The 27679-nt window shown below is 38.0% G+C and overlaps 1 protein-coding gene across 3 annotated transcripts; it reads left to right on the top strand.

The window, feature by feature from the left end:
- Positions 1-628: 628 nt before the first annotated feature.
- LOC126380004 (tetratricopeptide repeat protein 39B-like) lies at positions 629-25781 on the top strand. Of its 3 annotated transcripts, none has more exons than XM_050029072.1 (15): positions 629-722; positions 6026-6072; positions 7133-7242; positions 9002-9036; positions 9764-9865; positions 10363-10546; positions 10802-10959; positions 12908-13073; positions 13838-13999; positions 15113-15276; positions 21501-21659; positions 22765-22954; positions 23726-23886; positions 24382-24501; positions 25001-25781. In XM_050029072.1, exons 3-15 carry the CDS (start codon positions 7135-7137, stop codon positions 25125-25127), a joined length of 1836 nt encoding a protein of 611 aa, XP_049885029.1. In that variant the 5' UTR covers positions 629-722; positions 6026-6072; positions 7133-7134; the 3' UTR covers positions 25128-25781. The 3 variants fall into 3 exon arrangements, with proteins under 3 accessions (XP_049885029.1, XP_049885030.1, XP_049885028.1); XM_050029073.1 differs by having other exon boundaries at positions 636-700; XM_050029071.1 differs by having other exon boundaries at positions 645-872.
- The last annotated feature ends 1898 nt before the right edge of the window (positions 25782-27679 follow it).

Raw genomic sequence — 27679 nt, 5'->3', positions numbered from 1 at the left:
GCATCGTGTCACGTATGTCTCGCTTACATAGTCAGCTAGGCAGTCATGTGCCCGTTCCGGGAATGTTCCCACTTTGGGGAAGTTTGTCTCGAACTATAATCAGTTCTTGAATTTAAGTAATCAAATTCGAGAAAAACGTTGATGCTTTCTTTAGGCGGGCTGTCATTACGAAAAAACTAAATAATTTTCAATACCTCCGTACCTCTACGAATTCGTTTCTCCATAAACGTTTCCTAATTTTTTGCCCTATTCATTTTTGCCAAATATGCAAGTCGCATGACGCTAGAGAAAGAAATAAAAAGAGCTTTTCCACCATCACTGATGTTAGGCCTACTATTAATTTGAGTTTGAAACTATTTTCTTGGGTTTCCGCGTGTGTGACGGTGACAGGGTTGCCATACTTGCCATTGTTGCTAACAGAGACCAAGTAGGTATTTTATTTATTTATACTTGGTTTTTGTCTCCACCGCATTGGTTCAAGGATTGGTTAGCTACCTACGGTCCACCGCTGGCGGTCTATCTAGCTCTATAGCGACCTACTTTGGCTTGGCTATACCAGCTACGTTCCCTTTGCCTGCTCAGTGCATGCAAATAAAAAAAAGTTTCTGTCATCTTGTGACACATGTCAGCGTGTTTTTAATTAGAGACAGTTGAGCGACAGTGAATGTTGCTGTGCGTGCATGCAACAAATAGTCAAATAGTAAGTGAAGTGAACTCGGTCGGTAAGTTAAGTCCGTATTGCTTGAAATTTGTTGCGTTTACTATAATATCACGTACCAGTTTTAACGACGACGAGTTTACTTTGTTAATTGCGATTTACTATTAATTAACACCGTCTGTTCATCTTGAACTATTCCTGAGAGTGCCAACTAGTAAGTATTGATTTTATTTTGCTGATTGCGAAAACAAGACTGTCTATTAATAAACTTTGCGACTATGTAATATAATTCGAACAGTATATTTGAAAATTGGTTATTATTTAAATTGATTATTATTTTTTACCTATGTAATGAATAATCTCGGTGAATAATATTTACTTATAAAGTTCAGTAAAATTAATGTTATTCCCAAGATATTTATATAGATGTATTCTTCCTTTCTGTTCCATTGTTATTTGCAGTATTGTTATATTATATGTTTAATATTTTTTAATGTCCCTGAATTATTAGGACATGGAAGCTTAAACATAATATGTTGTTTATGTATATGAGGAGCTCGGTGGCGCAGCGGTAAACGCGCTCGGTCGGCGATTGTTGAAGTTAAGCAACTTTTGCAAAGGCCGGTCATAGGATGGGTGACCACAAAAAAAAAGTTTTCATCTCAAGCTCCTCCGTGCTTCAGAAGGCACGTTAAGCCGTTGGTCCCGGCTGCATTAGCAGTCGTTAATAACCATCAATCTGCACTGGGCCCGTGTGATGGTTTAAGGCCCGATCTCCCTATCCATCCATAGGGAAGGCCCGTGCCCCAGCAGCGGGAACGTTAATGGGCTGATGATGATGATGATGCATATTGTAGCACTAGAGATATTATAATATATAGATAGTATCTATCTTTAGTGCAGACTGTACTAATATAACATAACAACATAAAATCTAAGTCTTTGTACCTATTGAAATAGTTGCTTAGAGAGTGAATATTTTTTTATATACTGTCAATATCATTGCAGTACCTATTTTACAATTGTAATTTGTTCCCATTTGTAATACCTATAATGATCATACACATCAGCAACATTAATTACTTTTAGGTTGTTGATTTAAATAAAAGATTTTGAAGTTACTTGTACATGACTTAATCTGCTCCTCTGATCCTGTCTAGTAGATATAATCTTTTATGTGAAAGTTAACATTGCAGCCTCGGGTTCCTAGGATATTACAGCAGGAATTCCACAGGGCTTCGTCTTGAGACCATTGCTTTGCTTACAGTTGATGTGCCAGATGCTGAAAATATGATGATGATACAGCCATACTAACATCATGAAAGCCCAAACACTGCATCAGACACTTTACAGTCATCATCATCATAAAACTCATGTATAAGATTCATATGTCCTTAATTCACATTAAAACTCGAAATTTGGTAATTGCATGTTTATTGAGCTGGGTAGCAAAATACAATGTGTCAAACCAAAACTTCCCACTACTTGACAAATCTTATGTGTCAATAAGAGAAACAAGTACCAATACCTACCACATACTTAAACTCATAATATGATATGGCGGAAAAACTAGCAAATCAAGGCAAGCACAGCCAATTCCAATCACATTTACCTTAACCCTATGCAATGGTGATACTGCAGCAGCTGTCAAATTGGGAGTTGACTTGCCATCATAGAGTACAGTTGTTAAATGCCTTGCATTCTACCTTAACCTGAAACAAACAGATCAGAGAAGAGATTCTAAGCTGATTCTAACTTATAAAGATAGGGTTACATATATACCATATACCACTACGGACAGAAACTTGGCGAACTGTTCGATATGAGGTGCCATACATGGCTACACATATGGGATAACCTGTCACAATAAACCCTGTCTAACAGTGGATGAATGTGCCCCACTCAAAATCTAAAATATATATTCTCCAAAAGAACTGCTAATAGTCCAAGGACTGATTGCATGTTTAAAATAGAGAAAGATAAAAGACCAATAGTAAAAAAAAAACAATATATTTTTTTTAGTTTTCTGGTAGCCAAAATAAAGCCTTCTATCTATAATGTTTCGTTTTTAAAGCCAACCTTTGGGTGGGTCACCTTGTATAATACATAAATAAAAGACAATGCATAAATGTTGCTCATATGATAAATCATCAGATGAAAAATTAACAAACACATTTATTTAAAAAAAATATCAGTAATTTGATATTTGGATTTTGCTCCTGGATCGGGAAAAGTTGATAAAACCTAACGAGTATTGTCGCTCTAATGCGTTATAGATAATAGATATATAGGGTATGCTCTGGATTACATAATGAATATCATAAAGCTACGGTTTCTGAACAAATTTTAATGGGTTTAAGCAGAGGCGCCGATACACTGCGATTAAAGTGTTCCTCCCATATGTTATGTTATGGCGCAGGTATGCACTGCGCAACGCCTTAACGAAAATCAATATTTTCTAAATTACCAATTGACTCTTATATTAAAACAATATTGTAACTTCCCTATAAAGAAATCAATCAGGGAGGTAGCTTTCTTATTATCGAAAAGATTTTTATCGCCTTGTTCAAAAGATTACATATACACAGCAGGTCCCACATGCACGAGAATCATGTGCGTATAGTGAAAGCGTTATAGTGGACGCGAGTCACCGACGACTTTCACTAAAAAGTACATGGCGGCGGGCCGGCGAGAAATGAGTGCCCAACCTACTTCATACTAGAGTACTTTCCATAATAATAAAACTAAAATATAATAGCTTTTGCATGTGAACGCCTATCGATTTACTTCTATACTAGACCGGGAGCTAATGAAAAACATAGAACGCGTTCATCTGTTTTTCTTCCCGAGCATATCGTTAAACCGGCGCAGAAATTGTGTCCTTAATAACATGTTGGACCATTATATGGGTGATCCCTGCCTGATACAATAAGGTTTTGATTCCCCTACGAAATTTATAAAAACAACTTGACAAATTTGAATTTTTACAGCTTCAAGGGACCGCAAACATAAGTATTAGATGTTAATTTCAACTTGATACCTCTCCTATAAGGGTTACGTTTTTCATTTTAGGTTCGGAACCCTGTAAAAACAAAAAATAACTTATTGGCAGTTCGTAAACCAATCGCTACCTATGTCGATGGAGACAACATTTTTTTCAACGGCTAAAGAAAACATGCAACTTTTTTGCAGTTGGTAAAGTAATCGCGACCATGTAAAGAGACAATAGTTTTTCAAAAACCCTCGGATCCCTCGGTGCGCGTGTCGGACTCGTACTTGATCGGCTTTTTTAAATACGTACCTATATATAGCTCGGGAGAAAGTATAATTCCCAACTCGTGTGTGTCAAACTACACCCTCAGTGGTAATCGGCCACTTTCTTCCCTTGTTGAACAATGTATGTACTATTTTGCGTATAGCTTCCATACAATTAGGTAAGGTTATGTATATTCCGTGAATATGCGCAGACATTCGTTGGATATGATGAAATGTCTTCAAATTTCCGCTTACGTAGCGACGTTTCCATAATAATTAGAGTCTCAGCGATCATTGACGACGTTATGGGCTTCAAATGTATGGCTTGAAGTTCTGTTTAAAACTAATTAATCGAATTCATATTCCATCATCTTCCCTCCTGTAGGTTCTCACATCAATAACCAACGTCAATCTTGGTCTCAGGATTACTATTGAGCTACCAAAGTACCCTGACATGACTCATGTAACCACTACATATTTGCTTACATAGATAGGGACAGTCGACGACGATCGTGGGGTGTGGTAAAAGCTTACGCTCAACATCTACCGTTCGACTGACGGCATCGATCGATTGATGTGGTAACGCCCTATGAAGGGTACTTTTTAATAGATATTTATTGCTGGGTATAAATAAAATATGTGATCTTTAGGTATAAGAAAAATCTGCGGGGCAGCAATCTTCTTTAGTGCAGTTTTATTTATTGTACTACTCATCAGTAATAATGGCCGCTATGGTCCATTGGTTGGACTCAAGATCCGGAGATTCCGGGTTCGAATCTCGGTGGCGACTTATCACAAAAATCAGTATGTAAGTACGCGTACGCGTAGTTGGACGTGACGAAGTTACGTATGTTACTGATTATGTGACAAATTGTATTAGTGTAAGTTTAGTTCCTTAGTTTGGTTAGGACATTACAGGCTGATTATTTGACTGTCGTAAAGTAAGACGATCCGTGCTTGGGAAGGCACGTTACGCTGATTTGCGCATGACGGATATTTTGTGTAAAGGTTATTCGGCGCCGTAGCATTTTATTGGTCAAAAATGGGTGAATTTCAGAGCACCAAAAGTTAATATCAATCATGTTGGTAACGTACTGGACTCCAACCGATCTGATGCGGACGCTTAACATAGGTCACTGTGTTTGACACCATAATGTCGTCACTTCATTATTAAAGAAACCTTATAAGTGTTTCTTGACGTTAGTCTACCGACGTTTCCTTTGCATTTCCGTTGCGTGTCTTAAAGTAATTATTATCTTTGACACACTGGGACTACGCAACCTTTACGCAACATTTAAAATTCAACAAGTGTAGTTAGAACAAAAAACGTACGTGTACGTGGTACAACGTTACCTTTGTATTCTTCTGTTGTATATCGAAATAGAGCCTTAAAGTACATTTCCGCAATTGCAAAAGGTAGGTAGCCTTTCAACTGTCTAGTAGGCATATAAAATCTAGGTAGGTAGGTAGGTCCGTAGATGTTAATGTTAAAGGAGCAAGAAACTAATCCTGTTTGTTTCTGTTGCTTTGTTCTAACTAACACACTGCTAAGGTATTATTGTATTATATCATCGCCGAAATCTGACCTTAAACCGCATAACCTTGGCCGCTGCCATACTATAGTGGGAGGGTGGTTCGGATAGTTGTACAGCGTAGGCCTACATAACTAATGTTTAACTAATATTTTCGTTAATCGCAGTGATTCCTAATGATCAATATAATAAATATAGAATACCTACAATCGTTAAGCTAAAGAAACCCAATAGTAGTGATTATTATGCCACTTGTAGATGTGAGTGGTTCCAAATTATTATACCTATTAGGATATCTCAGAAATATCAGCCATTTTCGTATAAGTGCTACCTTACTATAGATTTGGCTGGCAGGGCTATTGGGTTAGCTAAGGGAAAAACTCATGCTTGAAGCCAATTCTCATTCGCATTCATTACATTAGGTAGGTACCTACATATTATAACAATGATATGGTGGCTTTTCTTGTGTTACAATTATTTTATTACGTAGGTACTAACAAATACAGCTTTATTTTGATAAATGCGTACCTACCTAATGAACAACAAAGTACTAACTAAATTATTGTTTTGTTTGTTACAGATGAAATGAGAAATTATCTACGTTAGACTCGAATTCGGAAAGCTAAAGTAAGTTGTATCACTTTATCTATGTTGTGAATCATATTAAATGTTACCTAGATGTAGTATGTACCTACGTGTCGCTTTGCTCGTTGGCAACAGCGTGACATACTGAACTCGTTATAACACTTGCCATACAGATAATGTGCAAGTGCATTATATTTAATTGTCATCAACCACTATAGATGAATGCACCCTTTTATTAGTTTAAATCTACTTGAAGAAGTTACCCCTTTAGTTCCTATATGTAAATATAAATTGTTTACACAAACCAATATTCCAATCCAGCTGTATTTGTTGTAATACCGTAAATGACCTGTCCTAAAAGTTCGCATACTACGGCAACCCAATTCCTTAATTAGTACTTGACTGGGTCAATGATAAGTTATAAAATGCTAATCTAGAAATAGAAGCCAGTTTGAATAAACAATTTCATTTTGACTTATTTTCGAAATTGATTTACGAATTCGGTAACACCCTACCTACCCCTTCGGGAATACATACCGCAGTATTTCCCACCAAATTTTAATACCATAGAAGATTTTCGTTTTGATGTTTCGTAAAAATCTCATTTCACTAAATTGTCAAGTACTATACAAAAATGTTATTTTTAATATAAAAATTAACACAGTTGAATGTCAGAGTGTCAACTCTCAAGGTACTAAGTATAACGAAACCTTTTTATTTTTGGGTGTACTCTATACCTATTTGTTAGGTGTACTTATTTGTAAACAAAGTTATATACCTTTATTGACCTTGTACGACCTCCGTGGAAAGTGCGAAGTACGAAGCATAATACCATAGATTATGTTATAGTATGTAATACTGCAATAATTACGAAGATGTATTTTATTAATATACTTTTTGTGAGTACATTTAGGGAGTCCTATATGTACTGAGAATAAGTATTTTTGATATCAGTATTAAATAAAAAAAGTTCAATCTTTTTTGTTCATGTGTATACTGTACTTATACAGAACATGGGTTTATTAACGTTTTTAGTTACAAAATTTAATATTCCAGCGCCTCCGTTCTTCACTGCATTTACGCAACTTTTTGTTTGTGTCAGAAATGGCTCTGCGTCAAGAAACTGCGCCTGCGCTGACGCCGCCGCTGCTGCGCGAGCCCTACCACCAGGATGCCTCCCCGCCACTCGCTTCTGAGGACTTCGACGATGCCGTGAGTCAAACAAATCCTTATACCATCCTCTTTCTTTACTCGTATAGGACCAAAGTCGACAGTAAATGCGTATCGAAAGACAGAGACAACTTCCATCTGTTATCCATTTCGAGGTTTGTAGAGGCACTAATTATTACAAGATAATTTGCAACCACACTAGACATTGATGGATATGATAAACTAGCCATATATGTCGCGCCAGGATAGTTGTGGCCATAATTTAGTTATATCCTTAGGGGAATAAGTATATACTAGAATATAATGATAACTGATAACACAGCAACGACCTCCGTGGTCCAGAGGTTTAGCGTTAGGTTCATGATACGGAGGTCCTGGGATCGATTTCCGGTGGGGACATATCAAAAAAATTACCTTGTGGTCCCTAGTTCGGTTAGGACATTACAAGCTGGTCACCTGATCTGTCCGAAAGTACGTTTAGCCGTTGGTCCCGGTTACTACTTACTGATGTAACTAAGTAGTCGTTACATGAGCCATGTCTGGGGCCTTTGACGGCTCAATAGTAACCCTGACACCAGTTGGTACTCCACAAACCAGACGACAGAAGATCATAACACAGCTTAAGTTTTGTAATATGATTATCTGACTAGATTTGTAAATCTGGTAATAATATCACTAAACTGGAGACGTGCTAACTTATTATAATCAATTTTGAGCATAATCCCCATTGATTTAAGTAACAACCAGAATCCCTGTCGACTTAAAGACAATAGGTACTTGGGGTGGCAGACAAGGTATAAGATAAATCTTCGTTTAAATTGGAGATTCACCAATATCAATGTTTATGTAATTTCAATGTCTACAGAACAAAGCGAAGCTTCCAAAAGTGACAACTTAAGGCAAGCGTTTTGAGGGATTTTGTTCTTTCTAATCCTATTTAGAATGTAAGAAACCTTAGTTCCTAACAAGTTAACAATTTCATATAATGACTCGGACATTATAACTAACGTGACCTTACTGTATTGATTTTTTTCTTCTATTTTATCGAGGTAGGTACACAAAGGGTAACCATGCCTGGTTCGTAAGGCCGCACAGTAATGTGATCCTTCTACATCTCATCCAAGAGATTTTTCCTGCAGGGAAAGGAATGTTTCATGACCCTCTGAAAGCCTGGGTGAACAGCGGCTCACTGATGAAGTAGTTCATTCCGCTACTGAGCAATCTAATTCATATAATGAATCGTACTTTTAACGTGATAAATACCTATTTTTTCATTGTTCGGGTACACAATCATTCAGTGCTTCGGAAGGCACGTTAAGCCGTTGTTCCCGGTTACTACTTACTGATGTAAGTACGTAGTCGTTACATGAGTCATGTCAGGGGCCTTTGGCGGCTCAATAGTAACCCTGACACCAGGGTTGATGGGGTTAGTAATCCACCTCATAACCCACGCGATAGAAGATCATTCAAAATTATAACGTAATGGCATCATTATAAAAAGAATTGTTACTCCATATTTGGATCAGATATATATAGAATATTGTTGCTATCAGAATAATAATGGGTGAAAGATGTGTGTATAATTTATACCTAAAAACAAAGATAATAGATGTATATGTCCATGTCCATGAAATTAGAAGGTTAGACGAAGGCAACATTCTACAGTGCCATCTATATTTATTTTTTGAGAACGTGGGCTAGAGAGTCCCTCATGATCAATGTAACAATATTACGCAGCATTCTATCAAAAAATTAAAAATAAGATCGAATTCTCTTTTTACTATTGACTTTTTATGTACAGGACGAATTTGAGGACGCAGCCGAAGAACAGCCTACGTAAGTATTTATTTTTGAAACTTACCGCTAACCGCTATTTTTGCAAAAAAAGAAGTTAAAACTGAATCAGGAAGTAGATAATTATTTAAAGTAAAAGGAAATAGCCACATCGAAGTAACATTTAAATCGGACTACTTATAAACATGAACATATAGCTATTTACGTTTGCGATATGTGTTATTGCTTAAATATCAAATCAAACAACCATTAGTGACGTGATAGTCCCAAATGAGCAAAAAAGACTTTACTAAGAATCTTACAACCGATAAATTAAGATAAACTATAACTCGCAAGGTAAAAAAATGTTCGATTGGTTTCAACATAAGATTCGAACTGACCATAATATCTCTATGGTAGATAATGTTTCGAATAGAAGAATAACTCCAAATGCCTTTAATACCTACTGTTTGTTTATTAGTGAATCAGTATAATCTTCAAAATATTCGGTTCAAAGAACACGCCAACATTGTTCTTAACGATTCAATAGCTTGTGAAAGACATCCACGTTGACAACCATTCATATTTTGCATAATTGCCACACTGTAAACTACAATTAGTTTGCACGTGCAAATGGCTAGTTTTAATGGAGGGCAGATACCATGCGACCCATGTTTACAAGGCCAATATTACTTCCATAGTAGTCCGTAAGAAGTTAGAACACAAAAAAAATATATTTTTACCTGCCTCGTTGAAACAATAATACTAATATTTGTTTTTCTTTTATTAGATATTCTATGGATCTCCACTCAACTTTCCACGACTGTGAATTGGCCATTAGAAAATTTTTCAACAACGACTTAGTGGGTGCCATGAACTTAATGAAGCCGTGGTTCGTATTTTTCCCCTCTTACCAAGACGAAGCACTATATTATCTATTGTGTTATTTTTGTAATCACTCGACTACCGGTCACATAATTAAATATAATAGGTACACGTTACGTATGAGGAAGAAGTTGTGAATATCCAGTATTTTTTTCTTAAATGTTTTTAAGCATATTTTATGATATTTATATTATGTTTTAATAAAACATTTTACAAGTGACATTGAGTCACCTTGTAATTGAATGTTTGTTTCTTATCATTGACGAGAATAGCATATGTAAAACATACATGTATCTACATCACTATAATGCAGAATGTTATGAACAAAATACAAATCTGATAAAAACAAAAATAAGGAAAACATACTTAAAGAAAACTAAAAGTGGCAGAGCTCCAACTACCTGCTTTATTCGTTCAATACTTGTAATTTTTATTTTATTTTTTGCAACATTTTCGTTTTGCAACAAGAACTAATTTGCAGAAATAATATTTATAATGTTCCAGGGGTAGAACATCGTTGTACCACAGTCTGGGCACGGCTATATTTGAGTTCATCCCTGCAATGCTCACGTTTGATCACGGCCAGATCAACAGGGCACTGTCTGCACTCAAGATTTGCATTTCTATATGTAACCAACATCGTCGTAATTTTACACTCGTCGAGAGTATTGGCACTATGATAAAAAAGGTTAGTATTCAAATAATTATATTTTTAGCTTTAGTAAACTCTCTACCATACTACTCCACTGCGGTTTGGTGGAGGCGCTAGAGCGCCTACAAGATATCTTATAACATATCTTCCGAAGCACAGAATTATACTTATTTTCTTTACTCTCTTTTATCTGTCCAGTTGATTGAGGGAAGGTCTGTGCCGAGCAGTGGTCTCTACAGTCGGTCATCTCTGTTTACATCGCAAGGGACTAATTGTTTGTTGACTTTTCAGCCGAACTACAGCACTTACACAGACCTGGAAGCGCACGCCGAGCTGTGCTACGCCGAGGCACTCTTGCTTCAAGCCGCCATGACAATCATGGAAGGAGAGGACCTCACAGGCCTTATCAAGGGCACCATTAAAGTCAAGAACTGTTATAACAGCTACAAGTAAGTTCAACATTGTCGTCCGAATTTACGATATATCAACAAGCGAGGTGGATATTTAGACCGCAAAATATTGTTAACATTTAGTTATTGTTATACTTACTCTAAATAATATTTTATAAAAGCCACGCACTATCTCAAATTAGTTATAGTAAACATTTTTTTCTGGTCCTCGGACACCCACTTTAAACTACTTGCCAACCCCACACACACACTTTACGGGAATTATGCGTAGAACAGCGGCATAAAAATACATATTTTTATGTGTATCTTTCGCACTAGACTGTACCCTATGATATAGTTATTATTTCTGCCCTGCTGACAGAGGGATTGTGTCCTCTAACATTATGGACTAATGTTATGGGCGATAGGCTAATAATCCCTTATCACCATAAGGTTCATCATATCCATCTTTGGACTTCGTATCAACAGTGGCTGCAAGTTGTCTTTGATTACTTGTGGCTCTGCCCACCCCATTAGGGATTACGGGCGTGAGTTTATGTATGTATGTATATATGTTCTGCCCTGCTGTCTATCGCACACACCATAGATTGACGATTTTTTTTTTCTGTAGCCGATTTAATGACCCACTGCTGGGCAAAGGCCTCCCTCTTCTCTTTCCAAACCTCCTTGTCTTGGGCATCGTTTAGCCAGGTGTTCTGGAAGGCGTCTAGCTCGTCCCTCTATTGTCGTCGCGGAAGATATTAAAAGATAATTATAATCTTTAGATATTGTTATTCTCTATTATCAATACTTTCTAAAGTTACTGCCTAAAAAGAAGTTGCTTGTTGCAATGGATCAATTTGGTAGAATAATTACCAAATTATTCTACCAAATTCCTAATCCTAAACAAGATCCTAAACTTCCTCTAAAGTATATTTTATGTTGTATAGCTTAGAAAGGCGTGCATTCTAATTTAACAAGGATTATGTAAGTATAAATATTTACAGTTACTGGCGTGAAATGCTTCCTGTGAATATTGTACATAACATAAGATAAACAGCCTTTCCCACTGCTGGGCACATGAAAATTATGCGGCTGTAAATAACAGAGTGGCAGAGCGCAAACAGCGAGTTAGCCTTCCTGTTTGTGATTACAATATAACATTTTACATCTAGTTTTATTATACATTATTATAGCATAAACAGTTATAAGCTACTCCCTTCCAGCTATCTAACACACAATTTACCAGTGTATTTAGCTTCATCACGCAGAACGATAACATATTTAATGTGTTATTAAATGACGTCGCCTATCATTTAATAACATACATTATGTACCTATCTACTTGCATATCTAGCAAAGGACGTGATAACATTTGCGTATCAATAAAAGTAATGGGATTCAAATTGATTTAACACTAAGCTGCTAGAAACACAATGAAGCTAAGGGATTATCGAAAATAATCATAACTATTTCATATTCTACGTTAACATGTTCCTCGACGATAATAAGGATCTTATAATTCGTGGCTGATTTTACAAACTGACGTATCTGCAATCTTTTGAGAAAATAATTTGTCTTATTGACAATAGCAATAAGTAAGACACAATAAGACGAAATAGGTTCTAATCAGAGTCGCCAAAAATTTCAGTTACGTCAGTTAGCGACATCAGCGACGAAATACGAAATTACTATGGAACTTATATGAAAAAGCACTCTGTCGTCACAGAAAAACGTGATAAAATGTTGGATTTATTATTACATTTTTGTTGATTAACATTAATAAGTTAAATAGAAAAAGAAAATGTTTTTCGCTAGTTTATCTGTTTTTATTTAGTAAACAGAATTTCATAATTTATCCTCCCCTAGTTAGTACCCTAGTTGGTACCATTCGATTGGGTCGTGTCGTGTACTACCCAATTTATTCGAATGGTTCCTGATTATTAAGATTGAGAGGTGAGATCTTACCACCAACTTGTGAGAGCATACCGACGCTTACATTGTCCAGGGACTGCGCTAAGATACTGGAGAGGAAGCAGTGGGACACGGAGGAATCCCGGGTGCACTTCCACAGCGGCGTGCGGCTGGGCACAGCCACTTTCAACGTGATGATCTCTCTCCTGCCCCCGAAGATCATCAGTCTGCTGGAGTTCGTCGGTTTCTCCGGCAACAAGGTAAATATAACGGTAGTGCACTATATCCTCTGCCGAAGGTTGTCTGGAAGAGATCGCTCTTAGCGGTAAGGCCGCCTTTGCCCACCTTTGTATTTCCACCTCATTTTGTACCTTTTTTCATGATTAAGAGACACTCATCAGAAATCATTATTTTGCCGCTATCTCTTTCTTAATCGTTCTTTTAATTTATTTCAGAAGAAAGGAAGTGGCCCGCTTGTCAATTTGCCACTAGTTCCATATTGTGCTTTAAGCTGCATAGAACTGTACATATAAAAATGACAAATTATTTAATACCATCATTGTAAATCCATACATCCAACCTATACGTACATCCAATAAATACGTATACATAGTCTGTTCGCGTTGTTCGGTTTACATTGCGCCGCATCAAAAAACTCAAAATCTTTTTTAAACATTCCATATTCAATTCAATAAAAAAGTAGTACAATAGATTAGTTTCCAACTAGTCAAATCAGTTACTTTTTACTAAACGTCAAAACACGAAATTACTTTGGAATTTGTATGAAAATGCAACCTGTGACGTCATAGAAAAAAACGTGTCAAATGCCGCACATGTTAATACATTTTTCTTTATTAAAATTCATAAATAAGTTAAGAAGAAAAAAGAAAACGTTTTTTGTCACCTTTAGATTTGTCTTTATTTAGTAAAAATCAAAATTTCATAATTTAACTTTGACCTTGGAAACTGCCGGTATCACTTCTAAGGCAGAAGTTCTCATCCTTATTCTTTGTTGTTCTCGCAGAGCTTTGGTCTAACGGAGCTGCAGGCGGGGTCGCGGGCACCGGGCATACGCTCCGTGTTGTGCGATCTCACTCTGCTGGGGTACCACCTCGTCATCTGCCACTTCATCGGCGCCAACAGCGATCTCGACGTCTGCGACGAAATCCTGCACAAGGAACTCAAGGTGTTTTAAACACTCCATGTTTTACTCGGGTACATGTATACATAAACTCACGCTCGTAATCCATAATAACCTCTTAAGACCGAGATTTCCAGACACAATAGTTAAACAATGGGGTTTGGATTTTAAAAGGACTTCCGGTCTTACGACTATAGGGTGTGCGCAGACCTTCAAGTAATCAAAGACAACTCTGAGATGGATATGATGAACCTTATGGTGACAAGGGAAGAGATCGGCTTATCATACATAACTATCCATCATGTTAGAAAGGACACACTCCCTTTGTCGTTTTTACGACATGCCCGGGAAGAAAAGCAACTGAACGTGTTCTGTTTTTATCCGCTTCCAGAACAGCATAAAAACTTACTTAGGTTCTTTAAATTATGCCCGAATCCTGTATGAGCAACCACCCCCAACCACTTCCACCACCTTCTTTCCGATCGACGTTTCAGAAGAGTAGACTAAAAATTCCCTGAAATATACTTAATAGGGAACATGGGCCGTTTTTTATCGACTAATTATAATACTTCAAAAATGCAAAAGAAAAGTAATTTAAATTATAAAAAAAATATTTTTTAAGATGTAAGTCTTCAAAGTCGTTATTTAGTCAGAGAAGTCTGATGTGGACCGTGATATCATTTTCCTGACTCGCCGTAATAGTTCCACATCATCATCAATTTAAGAGCCACGCTCTTGTCGGTGCAGCATTTTCCATGCTACTTTTTAGGGAAAAATAGGGCAGTGGTTTCCCTCTTGCCTTCCGCCCCGCAGTACTCTGTCTGACGCAAGTGGGATGGCGCCCAGAGTAGTCTATTACAAAGCCATACTAGGACTCCTGTCCTCCGCCTCTGAATAGTATTAGTAGTAGTAGTATAGTTCCACAGAAGAATAAAAAGGTTTTGAAGGTGTTGGAGGTATATCCATCGCAAGATGCACTAGGTACCCGTAGGTCACCGAGCTTTCTGCCAGACCAGGCTTCTGAGAGTTTCTGAAAGGAGGTGAACCCTATGGCCATCTGTAGTGGTCGAATCAACTGTGCTAGTGAAAACTGCACTTAATATTCTTTAAACAGTTGATGTATTACATTTAATGCACATTCACTATTTATTTTGTCAGGTGTACCCAAAGGGCGTGTGGTTCCTGGTGTTTAAGGGGAGGTTAGAGCTGATGCGTGGCATGTTCCGGCCGGCCATCGTGACGTACAACCGCGCCATCGCCAGCCAGGACATGTGGACGCAGTTCCGGCACCTCTGCTACTGGGAGATCATGTGGGTCAACGGGTAAGTTAATATCTATAAAAATAAAAAATAAAAATTGTTTATTTTCAGATAATGACAAATCCATAGATTGTTAGTAAAAAAAATGCTTAAGAATACTATGTTAGTACAGCGAAACAATAGAAATACAATAAAAGATAAGCCGCCCCCAACTCGATTCACTTCCTCACACGTGCTAAGTTCTTTGAACCGACCGAGAACAGGCGAGTCGAACCTCTCCGCTATCATACTCAAAAATTTGTTGGTACTCCCCCGCAGTCGCCGTATTACAGATACTATATCTTATGGTTGTCTGGAAGAAATCGCTTTAAGCGATAAAGTCGCCATTTTCCATGTACTTAGTTAAGAGTCTTTTTGTAATTATTTCTTTTTATTTTGGTCCAATAAAGTGTATTTGTATTGTATTGTACCTATTTATAAGACACAATTATTCGTCCGGGAAACAATAACATCCCTCAACCTCTTGATTAATCTAAGTTTATATAGCCTAATTGGGGTAGTCCATCCATCAGTCAATCCATCTCAAGATGAACTAAATACCCACACCGCTCCGAGCTTTCAGTTAGATCATCGATGTGCCATATCGTCGCCTCTTAATGAACCACTGAAGATGTAAAACATTATTATTTATGAACGTCTAGAGCCATATTGTAGTGCCGTTTCTTTCAGCCTCCGGATTAGTTACAGGGGATCCGTTTTATAGCTTTTTTGTGTAGTATTGAACACAGCGCCATCTCGCCTTGTTCGATGGAAGGTCCGTGAGCATCGACTTGCTATCGTTGGGCTCCGCAGTCGACGACTTTCCACCAGTAACCGGAAGATGGCGTGTGCCGATATTATACGGAAGGCTATATCTTGGAGTCCCTTGTCAAGTAGCTGCTGAAGAATGTTGGTGTCAATATTTAATACAAAATTATATTTGGGAATTTTCGGTCTGTCTCCTTTCCTTGGATTTGTTAATGAGTTGCATTTTGAGTGTGCGACGGCGGCGTCATCTAACGGACGATTGAGGTTGTGCTGGCTTTGTCCGTGACGTAGGCGTTGAATTGGGCGATTTATATAGTCAATAGTCCTGCGCCTGCGAGCTGCCGCATTCCCCAGACAGCGCTCCGCCGAGCGGGTGTGTCCACACCTTCGATTTTTAGTGTGAATTTCGGGCGGTTTATAAGCGTGTGACCGGTGGCCCGCAACTCCGTCGCACGCGCCGCCAAATCTTCGTAAATTTTTATTCTGGTGTGGTTTTGGTGTCCGTGGCGTGGACACGTTGCTCCGCCATTTTGTCCCAGCGTCGTGGCATCGACGTCATCGTACGTTGGCCGCATACGTGGCTTCTCGACCTCCGACAGGAGGTGTTTTGGGGTGGCTGTTTTGAGATGGCTGTTTTGAGATGGCTGTTTTGCGAAGGTGTTTTGTGACGGCTGTTTTACGAAGGCTGTTCTGTTCTATGACGGGTGTTTTGTACAGCTGTTCTGCTACAGCTTATTGGTAGCTGCTCCTAGTCGGCTGGGCTTCCTTCCCGCCGCCGAGGGCAAACGAGCTAGGGAGGTTTCTATAATACCTTTCTTATTTTTTTTTAATAATGCTTAACGAATGACCAGTGGCCTTGAATACCTGGAATGTACCCTTAGGATTTAAAAGTTCCAAATACCTATTTATATTTTTGTGTAACTTTGGTTTTCTTGGTAATTAATAAATTCCAGTAAACCCATGCATACATTTTATTCCATACAACCATTCTTTTTCTTTTTCATCTTCACCATCTATCTTAAATTTTTTTTAAAACATTACATGGCGCCCGATTACTGAGGTCTAAAGGTTCAGGGTACGCTCCCGGTCTTCGGTCTTTTGCTCGAGGATCGGCTGGTCATTCGTTGTGTATTTTTTTTTTGTAACGTGTAAAAAGAACAAATTGTGTGGTGGTGGTGTTTCTTCATTTACCCCCTAGTGAATAAGATTTATCGTATTCATATTGATGTGTGCTTTAAACGAAACAAGTTAATTTACTTATACCTACAAACTATTTTGTATAACTGTGTTTTTAAATTTGAATTTGCATTATTTATTTCTTTTGCTTTGCATACTTTTAAAGTTTGGACTTTGAACTCGTATAGCATTTTATAACATCACATTGTTAAAAAAAATTATACTGCGTTGCAGCTATTTTTCCGTATTATTAAACTTCTTTAATTGTTTCTTAAAATTTTGAGCTTACTTTTTTGTTTTTATCACAAATTTGCTTTTATAAAACAAAACATTATATACCCTACAAAAGTTTTTTTTTAATGTAACTTTAAATTTTTAATATTCTTGAGTAAAATTATTATTGTTGCTAGTTTACTGCTTAGCTTTGCTATACAGCTTTTTTCTTCAAAATTTTATGAAACTTGGCGTGAGTTTAGAATTATATTTTTGTTTTATACCCTCAAGGTTTATTTACAATTTGTAAATTCTTTCAAATTAAGCAACAATTTATAAAAGCATTTCGGCCTAATTTCAATTAAACATTTAACTTGCTGTCTAGTGAAATTATAGTTCTTGGTTGTATAACCACGGCTATACATAAGTACCTACATGCTTGTTATCTATCTTGCATTCCTTTTGAGCTTATAGCAAATAAAGTTGTTTGTTTTTTTTACACGCTCGTTAGTATTACGTGTACAATCTTTTATTGTTGAGCTATTGTTTGCTTAATAGTTTTGTATTCTATTACCGGATAAATTCTAATAAGTAAATCTTTTGAATTGGATTAAATACGTTAAATAAACTACATTTATACATTGTTAGTTTTACAAATAACTTATTTTTTTTTCATTTGCATTTTGTTTATTTGCATTTATTTTTACTTTTCAAGTAGGTATTTAGTTAATGAAAATATTCTTTGATTATTTTTACTTTAAAACTTAGTACTTAGTTAAATCTTTGTTAAAGTACATTGGTCATTCATTTTTTTTAATCATGGCATTGGAAGAACGTCCAATTAAATTTCATCTATTACGTAAAGATGAAATAATTTACGAGGTATTATTTCGTGGTGCAGGGCCACCACTTGTACTATACATCTTCACATTTTGAAGGTGTGGGTACACCGGCAGCGTTGGGGAATCACTTAGGTTAGTTGTCTTTTAGGTTAGGTATAGGAGCCGATTTACTGGTGGACACGCGGCCGCTGCGGGGCTCGTCGCGCCGCCACTGGCGAATTGTGGCCTATTAAATTGTGGACGGTGGACGTGTGGGCATTCCCTAGGTTCCCCACACTGCCACTGTCGACATGTCCACTTATTTTTTTTATTTTTTTTTTCATTTATTTTTTTTCTTCTTTTTATATCCTAGCAGCTTGCGGGTGGACGCGCGGCCACTCCGGCGGCACGCCGCGCCGCCATCAACAAGTTGGGTCGTTTTTTTTTTTATATTTTTTTTTATTACTTTTTTGATTCGCGTTAGGTAGGGATTAGTACCTAATCGTGTGGTTTGTTGATGGTTGGGGTCGAGCACTCACCAATAGTAAGGTGAGGTCACTTCCCCACCGTTTTAAGATGTTGAGGGAGTGGTAGTTGTGACTGATGGCTGTTGAAGTCATTAGTGTTTATTGATGGTTGGGGTCGAGCACTCGCCAATTATAAGGTGAGGTCACTTCTCCACCATTTTGACATGTTGAGGGAGTGCTAGTTGTGACTGATGGCTGTTGAAGTCATTAGTGTTTATTGATGGTTGGGGTCGAGCACTCGCCAATTATAAGGTGAGGTCACTTCCCCACCATTTTGAGATGTTGAGGGAGTGGTAGTTGTGACTGATGGCTGTTGGAAGTCATTAGTGTTTATTGATGGTTGGGGTCGAGCACTCGCCAATTGTAAGGTGAGGTCACTTCTCCACCATTTTGAGATGTTGAGAGAGTGGTAGTTGTGACTGATGGCTGTTGAAGTCATTAGTGTTTGTTGATGGTTGGGGTCGAGCACTCGCCAATTGTAAGGTGAGGTCACTTCCCCACTATTTTAAGATGTTGAGGGAGTGGTGGTTGTGACTGATGGCTTTTGAAGCCGTTAGTGTTCGTTGGTGGACGTAGTTATTGCTACGGACACGTATTATTGTTGTAATGAGTCATTGCGACTTGCTTACCGACATGTTTTTGGCGCTCGTATGCGCGCTATTGATGCGATTTCTTGGATGCGAAGTATTTCTTGGATGCGAAGTATTTCTTGGATGCGAAGTATTTCTTGGATGCGAAGTATTTCTTGGATGCGAAGTATTTTTTGGATGCGAAGTATATTTGGATGCGAAGAATTTCTTGGATGCTATCAGATGTTGTTGTGCTCATGGTGAGCACGAGTGGTTTATGTGCCGTCTCGGCAAGTTTTTAAGTTGTGCGGCCTCTGCCGGCAATGGCATTTTTGCCTTTATTTTTTTTTCTATTCTTTTTAAGTTTTTTTTGTATTTCTAGGATTTTCTTTTTTACTGTTTTTACTGAATGGCATTTTTTGCCTTTATTTATTTTCATTGCTATAGTTTTACTTTTTTATTTTTTTGGATTATTTTTTTTCTTCGACTTTATCTTGAATAGCATTTGTGTCTGTTTTTTTTTTAATTTTTAAAGTTATTTCTCTTTCAAGTTAAACTTGAATATTTTTGTTGAAGTTTGAGTTTTGGTTTGTTTGAGGGATCAGCTGGAGGGCCAGCTGGGATTTCCTCGTTTGTTTTATTTTTTTTAATTATTTTTTTTTCACTCGGAAATCCTTTTGGGTGGGGAGGTATTGTAGTGCCGTTTCTTTCAGCCTCCGGATTAGTTACAGGGGATCCGTTTTATAGCTTTTTTGTGTAGTATTGAACACAGCGCCATCTCGCCTTGTTCGATGGAAGGTCCGTGAGCATCGACTTGCTATCGTTGGGCTCCGCAGTCGACGACTTTCCACCAGTAACCGGAAGATGGCGTGTGCCGATATTATACGGAAGGCTATATCTTGGAGTCCCTTGTCAAGTAGCTGCTGAAGAATGTTGGTGTCAATATTTAATACAAAATTATATTTGGGAATTTTCGGTCTGTCTCCTTTCCTTGGATTTGTTAATGAGTTGCATTTTGAGTGTGCGACGGCGGCGTCATCTAACGGACGATTGAGGTTGTGCTGGCTTTGTCCGTGACGTAGGCGTTGAATTGGGCGATTTATATAGTCCTGCGCCTGCGAGCTGCCGCATTCCCCAGACAGCGCTCCGCCGAGCGGGTGTGTCCACACCTTCGATTTTTAGTGTGAATTTCGGGCGGTTTATAAGCGTGTGACCGGTGGCCCGCAACTCCGTCGCACGCGCCGCCAAATCTTCGTAAATTTTTATTCTGGTGTGGTTTTGGTGTCCGTGGCGTGGACACGTTGCTCCGCCATTTTGTCCCAGCGTCGTGGCATCGACGTCATCGTACGTTGGCCGCATACGTGGCTTCTCGACCTCCGACAGGAGGTGTTTTGGGGTGGCTGTTTTGAGATGGCTGTTTTGCGAAGGTGTTTTGTGACGGCTGTTTTACGAAGGCTGTTCTGTTCTATGACGGGTGTTTTGTACAGCTGTTCTGCTACAGCTTATTGGTAGCTGCTCCTAGTCGGCTGGGCTTCCTTCCCGCCGCCGAGGGCAAACGAGCTAGGGAGGTTTCTATAATACCTTTCTTATTTTTTTTAATAATGCTTAACGAATGACCAGTGGCCTTGAATACCTGGAATGTACCCTTAGGATTTAAAAGTTCCAAATACCTATTTATATTTTTGTGTAACTTTGGTTTTCTTGGTAATTAATAAATTCCAGTAAACCCATGCATACATTTTATTCCATACAACCATTCTTTTTCTTTTTCATCTTCACCATCTATCTTAAATTTTTTTTAAAACATTACAATATGCCGAGGTTTTTCTTGCAGCTACTTTTCCTCAGCTTTACAGGTTCAGAAGTTGCAGTAGTCTTAGGCAAATGAGGCGTTTTACAAATAATTTAAAAAAGTGATTATGTGTGATACCTATGTGATTTAAAACGTAACAATGTTACCTGTCTGTTGTATATATCAATGTACGATAATATTGGCCAACCACGCTTGGTCCACCTTCTTGTCTTTTTAAAAACAAAACAAACCGTTTGGATTAAAAATGACGATTTAAAGTGTTAGTTCTTTGTGTTGACAATTATTACTACGTATATACGACGCTTGTGATCTGAGGCGTCAGGTCATAATCGTAAGACACGTATACAAACCGTGGTTGCAGGCTGATGATGGAGTGGCAGGCGGCAGCGGACTACGCCAGCAAGCTTATCGAGGAGAGCTCGTGGTCACGCACCGTATACTCGTATACCAAGGCTGCCATGCTGCTGCAGCTCGACGACTTGCTGCCCTCGCAGCGGCAGCAGTGCAACGACCTCATGAGGTTGGTATCTCGCTATCTCGTACTGCGTGTCAACCATCGACGATATAACCAATTCGCCTAATTTTGTAAGTGTGTGTATGTGGATCTACCCGTGGTTGTATGCCAATGGGTCCTAAGAATTCGATTACTGCGATACGACGACGGCCATTTTCTATAACATCACTATTTGGAAGAATTTCGGACAATCATTTTCTTGTTTTATACTTTTTAGAGTGCGATTTTTCCGCAGTCGGGTAAATTTTTAGCCTTACATTTTTTTCGCATAGAATTCATTTTGTATATTAAGTAAGGGGTGGGGAAGGGAGACAGAAGTTGACCGCTGCGTTCAGGTTGCCTCAAAATCCTAACCACGTCATCACTCGTTGTTGTCAGTGGTCACGGAAGTTCACGATCAGTGGATGTTGCCGGGCGATCCACTAGTTAGATGTGTCAACAGAAACCATTCGTCTGTTGTTAGTAGTTCAGCGGTTTTATAAGATAATTTATTTCACTACAAAAGATACAAAATATATAAACTAGGTGAATGAATATTGCCACTTTCGCGGCAACTACATGGCAAGTGGGCAACGCGAGTATGTGGACACGAGACTGTTTACACGATGAGAGTCTTGCCACTTGAATTTCGTCAGATTTTGATAACTCTCTCTTCTACTGCCGTCAACACCTAGTAAAAAGTCATTTTGCCTAAGCCTCATCATCACCAGCCCATTAATGCCCCTACTGCTGGGGCACGGGCTCGGTGGCGCAGCGGTAAACTTTTTGAAGTTAAGCAACTTTCGCAAAGGCCGGTCATAGGATGGGTGACCACAAAAAAAAAGTTTTCATCTCGAGCTCCTCCGTGCTTCGGAAGGCACGTTAAGCCGTTGGTCCCGGCTGCATTAGCAGTCGTTAATAACCACCAATCCGCACTGGGCCCGCGTGGTGGTTTAAGGCCCGATATCCCTATCCATCCATAGGGAAGGCCCGTGCCCCAGCAGTGAGGACGTTAATGGGCTGGTGATGATGATGAGAGTAAAAAGGTCAGTCTGTTCATTTAAATATGCGCTACAAGTTTGCTGAATCTGTTTTTTTTCGTTGTGCAGTAAACGATATTTATTCGATCCAGGAACGCCTCGTACTACAAGCAACGCATCGCAGGCAAGTCTCTACCTATGGAGAAGTTCATGATCCGTCGTTGCGCTCGCTACCAGCTGCAGGGCGGGCAGCTGATCCTGCCGGCCGTGGAGTTGCTGTGCCTCTGGAATATGTTCCCTATACTCGCCAAGAACGAGAGGAGCATGCAGAACATGCTCAAGGTTAGTATATACACAATCATTGCCATTTTCTTTTTTATATGTAAGTATATATAATTATATCACGCCCATCAACAATTTATCACGAGTAATAAAAGTATCGCCAACGTCTACCTTTAATGAATCATAATAATAATAATTTATTTTTAGTTTGTGACAGCCTCCGTGGTCTAGTGGTTAGAGCGTTAGCTCACGATCTGGACGTCCGGGTTCGATTCCCGATGGGGACATTGTCGAAATCACTTTGTGAGACTGTCCCTTGTTTGGTAAGGGCTTTTCAGGCTTGTATCACCTGATTGTCCGAAAAAGTAAAATGATTCCGTGCTTCGGAGGGCACGTTAAGCCGTTGGCCCCGGCTATTAGCCGTAAAAACACATCCACCAACTCGCATTGTAGCAGCGTGGTGGAGTATGCTCCATACCCCCTCCGGTTGATTGAGGGGAGGCCTGTGCCCAGCAGTGGGACGTATATAGGCAGTTTATGTTTTTTTATGTAGTTTCTGATATGATTAGACCAAAATAATGGCTACTAAAATCAATTTTGAATTTTTACATAATATTCATCTTATAACTTTCTTTCTTTATAGATGCGCCTTATAATGTTATAGTGTTGTTGGTTTTAGTAATGTTATGTTGACTCCTATCAGTCCTCTCCTACTTTAAATTTATCTATTACTCGGTCTACTGGGAGAGGTCTCCAATACTGAACCGTTTGTTTTTATGTCCATTAAACTGTACTGTTAACATAAAAAAAATGTTTGCCTGGTACCTACAGCTGATAGAGACGACGCAGCGTCTACTGGAGGAGGGCGGGCGGTCGAAGTTGGGCCTGCACGATGGCGACAATCGCGCGCTGGTGCGCTACTTACACGGATGCTGCCTCGCCGCCATGGGCCTGCCGCGCATGGCGCTCGACTCACTCGACTCGGTCTTTCAGTTAGTTACGCTTCTTTTTATGAATTGTTTTTGTAGATAATAAGAGGGTTGTAGTGTGCGAAAGATTGGGAGGGGGGGGACACCTAATGTATTTCCTCATTACCGACTTCAAAAAAGGAGATGGTTCTCAATTCGACCTTATATTTTTTTCATAAAATTATGGTAAATGGGATGGTGTATTTAACCGATGTTTTAAGTTAAGTGAACTGGTTTAAGCGAGTACATCTTACCATGACTTCCGAAGCTACTACCCAATCCACTTCCCATTCACACCCCGGACGCTTCATACAAACAAACCTCGTTTCATACAGTCACTACACATTGACGTTATTGTACACGCGAATCTGTGTATGTGACGTCTGACACCATACGATTGAAGTTGAAACTATTCAGCCGCTGGTGGGGAGCGATTCCTTATTCTATGACTATGTCACACATTTCATAAATCCTATGTTCTTATGATTCTGTAATATAATTCCTTGATTTTGTTAACAGGATTAAGAACGAAATTAAAGAAGACACTTTCTTGTTGCCGTATTCGGTAGCGGAAATGGCGATGTGTCATTATCAACTGGGAGACAGCGAGCGAGCCCTCCAGATGTTACACGACGCAAGGTAATTACCCTCAACATTGACGTGCAAAGTAGAATGTCCAGCTTTGTCAGCATAATCATATACATTATATATAATGAAGCCCATTGATTGATCAACAACTGTTTTATCAGCATTTATTAACTTATTATATATTGCTGTGTATCTTATAGTAAACGGAAGCCAGTAAGGAGAATCAAACCTTATAACTATCACGCACGTTAAGAAAATGTCCATTGGACTTCTCTCAAGTTTTTTTTTTTTACTTTACACATCATATTTATAAAAACGAAAGGTTCTAAGAAAAAGCGGACAATAGTTCCTAATAAACAACACAATTAGAACCCATGCGAATTTAGTAGACAACCCATCAAGACCTCGTTTCCAGCAAGGACTTGGATTAGTATTATGAAATTCAATTTCCACTATACCCAAAGGTAGTCTGGGTGAAGCTTTATAACAATAGGGCTGCCCATAGGCAGAGATACATAGAGTACAATATGTTTATTTATTTTATTTTCAGGAAGAAGTTTTCGGGGTATTCATTGGAATCCAGACTGCATTTCCGCTTGCATTCGAAGATCCAGATAGTGAAGGATGGCGAGGGTAAAATGGAATCAGGCAACATTGAAAACACGTCACGAAAGTGAACGCTTAGTTAATTATTTAATATTTATGTCGTTTTATATGGGATTCTCTGTAGCTGTGACTACCAATGTATACATACAGTTATTCCTTCCTGTTTACTTCACGGTTATATATATTTTAATCATAACTAAGTGGATTATCTAAGGCAAATATTTTTCTAAAATATTGTAGTGTACAGTACAAAGTATGCCAAAATTTAGACAGTTTTTATCTGTTACTTCATTATGTAAAATCAGTGTGATGTAATTTAAAGAGAGTTACATCTATAACTCGTAACAGGTTTAACTCTTTAGTAGGATTTGGACTGTCAAGACGCAAGGCGTATGTCGTACTACTCAACGCTAATAGCTAACTAGATAAAATAAAAACAGTACTAATCACAGACAGTAGTGAAAATGAAAGCCAGTCTAAGATGAATAAACATCAATCTAATTTTTCTCATTGACTGATTTACTAACATTTCATTAATTCCAATAAACGTTTGACCACGTTTATGGATGACGTCATACGTGTGTATTTCTAAACAAATTCCATAGAAATGTATTGAAGTATCTCATTTGACTAGGCTGTCCTGTTGCCTATTACGTTCCTTAATTTAATAGAATTTGAGAACCGATCTAACTATATAAGAAATATGAACTATATTTAAAACGAAACACGGTTGTATAGCGTAAACTTTTTCATGTGCATTTATTTTCTTATGAAAATTACGAATAGAGTATCTGTCATGATCATGATACGCATGTCGTCTCTTCAAGTGTTTAAATTACAAAATCCCTGCATATCATAAATTATCAGACAAAATAGTAATACCGATTTGTACCATAAGAAAGTTGATGTAACATCGCACCGTAATAAATATTATATTGTACTGGATTATTAAGGTAACCAGAATCTGATTACCCCTATAACAGACTCACGTCTGGTTACTTCCGTAACAGCCTGGATACTACTGTAACAGCCTGGCTACTACTGTAACAGCCTGGCTACTACTGTAACAGCCTGGCTACTACTGTAACAGCCTGGCTACTACTGTAACAGCCTGGCTACTACTGTAACAGCCTGGCTGCTACTGTAACAGACTGGTTACTTGTAACAGATTCTGGTTGCAATTTATTCTTTTTTGCGAACTATTCAGCAGAAATACTGCTTGTTGATAAACGTAAACAAATTGCTCATAATTTATCGAAACTATTTATGTTAATGAAAGTGTTGTCATAGTACAAAAGTAATTTGTTTTTCATTATAATTCTTACTTTATTATTAAATAAAATATACTGTGGAAGTACAAACGATTAAAATAACGATTTGCACCGCTGTGCTCTAAACGATATTATTATTATTGTGACACATGTGATATTAACGAAATCGAAAGAGCTTGTTACTGAAAACTTTAGCTCTTTAACAATCTTATTATAGTAGTAATGACGGTACAAAATCTAACGATTCCTGGAAACTTAGATATTAAAAAGCTTTTATAACGCAAACTATACCGTAAGTACAATCATCATTATTTTTTATTAGTTTTGTGAATGAACTTCAGTTTAAATACGATTTATAAGGAGTACCTACAATCAGTAGAGATGCCACGAATATTCGGGTACTATAATGAAATTCGGCCTATTAGGCAATTTTTTTACTTCTGTATTCGGCCGAATAATGCAAACTTACCAAATACACTCAAATATTTGGCCAGAAATAGTTGTATATTAATCTTTTAAACTTGTATTTTGTGTGTTGTAAGTGTAGTTAGTGTGTAAGAACAATTATAAGCCAGAAGTAGTGATTTTATTTTCATATATACCTACTTAATTTCAGTTTTATTAATTCATTTACACCATAAACAAAACTGTTATTTTTACATTACAAAACAAATCTTACAGCTACTAATTTTACAAATAATAATAATATAAAAAAACAGCACAATAAAAAATAAAGATAATATATTATTTATTTACATGGTTAGCGCGTTGGCTCATGATCTGGAGATCCGCTTCAAATCCCGATGGGGTATTGAAATCATTTTGTGAGACTGTCCTTTAGTAAGGACATTTTTAAGCCGAATCACCTGATTTCCCGAAAATGTAAGGGGTAACGTGATTCGGTTCAGGTTAAGATGTTGACCCTGGCTACTAACCGTACTCCTGCTTCATTGCAGGTTGGTGGAGGTGGTTTATAATGGAAACCATAACCATTTTATTTGTCGCCTGGACATATATATTTATGGCCAGGCCTTTTGCATTTTCCTCAATTGTGCGAGAGCGAGGCAAGAATATTCGGTATTCAGCCAAATCACTATTCGCGGCATCTCTAGTAATCAGTCGTTAATCTAGCGCATCTTGACTGATGCTTATGAAATGTCCATACACTGCAGCAAGGGTCTAGCAGCAATTTATTTGTATGCTGAAAATACATTTTAGTGTCTTCATTATTAAAATACATAATAACCATTATCGGTGTTGTAGTGTAGATATAATTATTATATAAACATATTTACTATCAAATAGTTTTTATCTTGTGAAAGCGGCATGTTATCTGATCTTAGAATTGATCA

Source organism: Pectinophora gossypiella, chromosome Z (assembly GCF_024362695.1).
Source record: "Pectinophora gossypiella chromosome Z, ilPecGoss1.1, whole genome shotgun sequence".
In the NCBI taxonomy this organism is placed as follows: Eukaryota; Metazoa; Arthropoda; class Insecta; order Lepidoptera; family Gelechiidae; genus Pectinophora; species Pectinophora gossypiella.
Note: the sequence above shows the minus strand (reverse complement) of the source record. Positions and strands in the feature narration are given on the sequence as shown.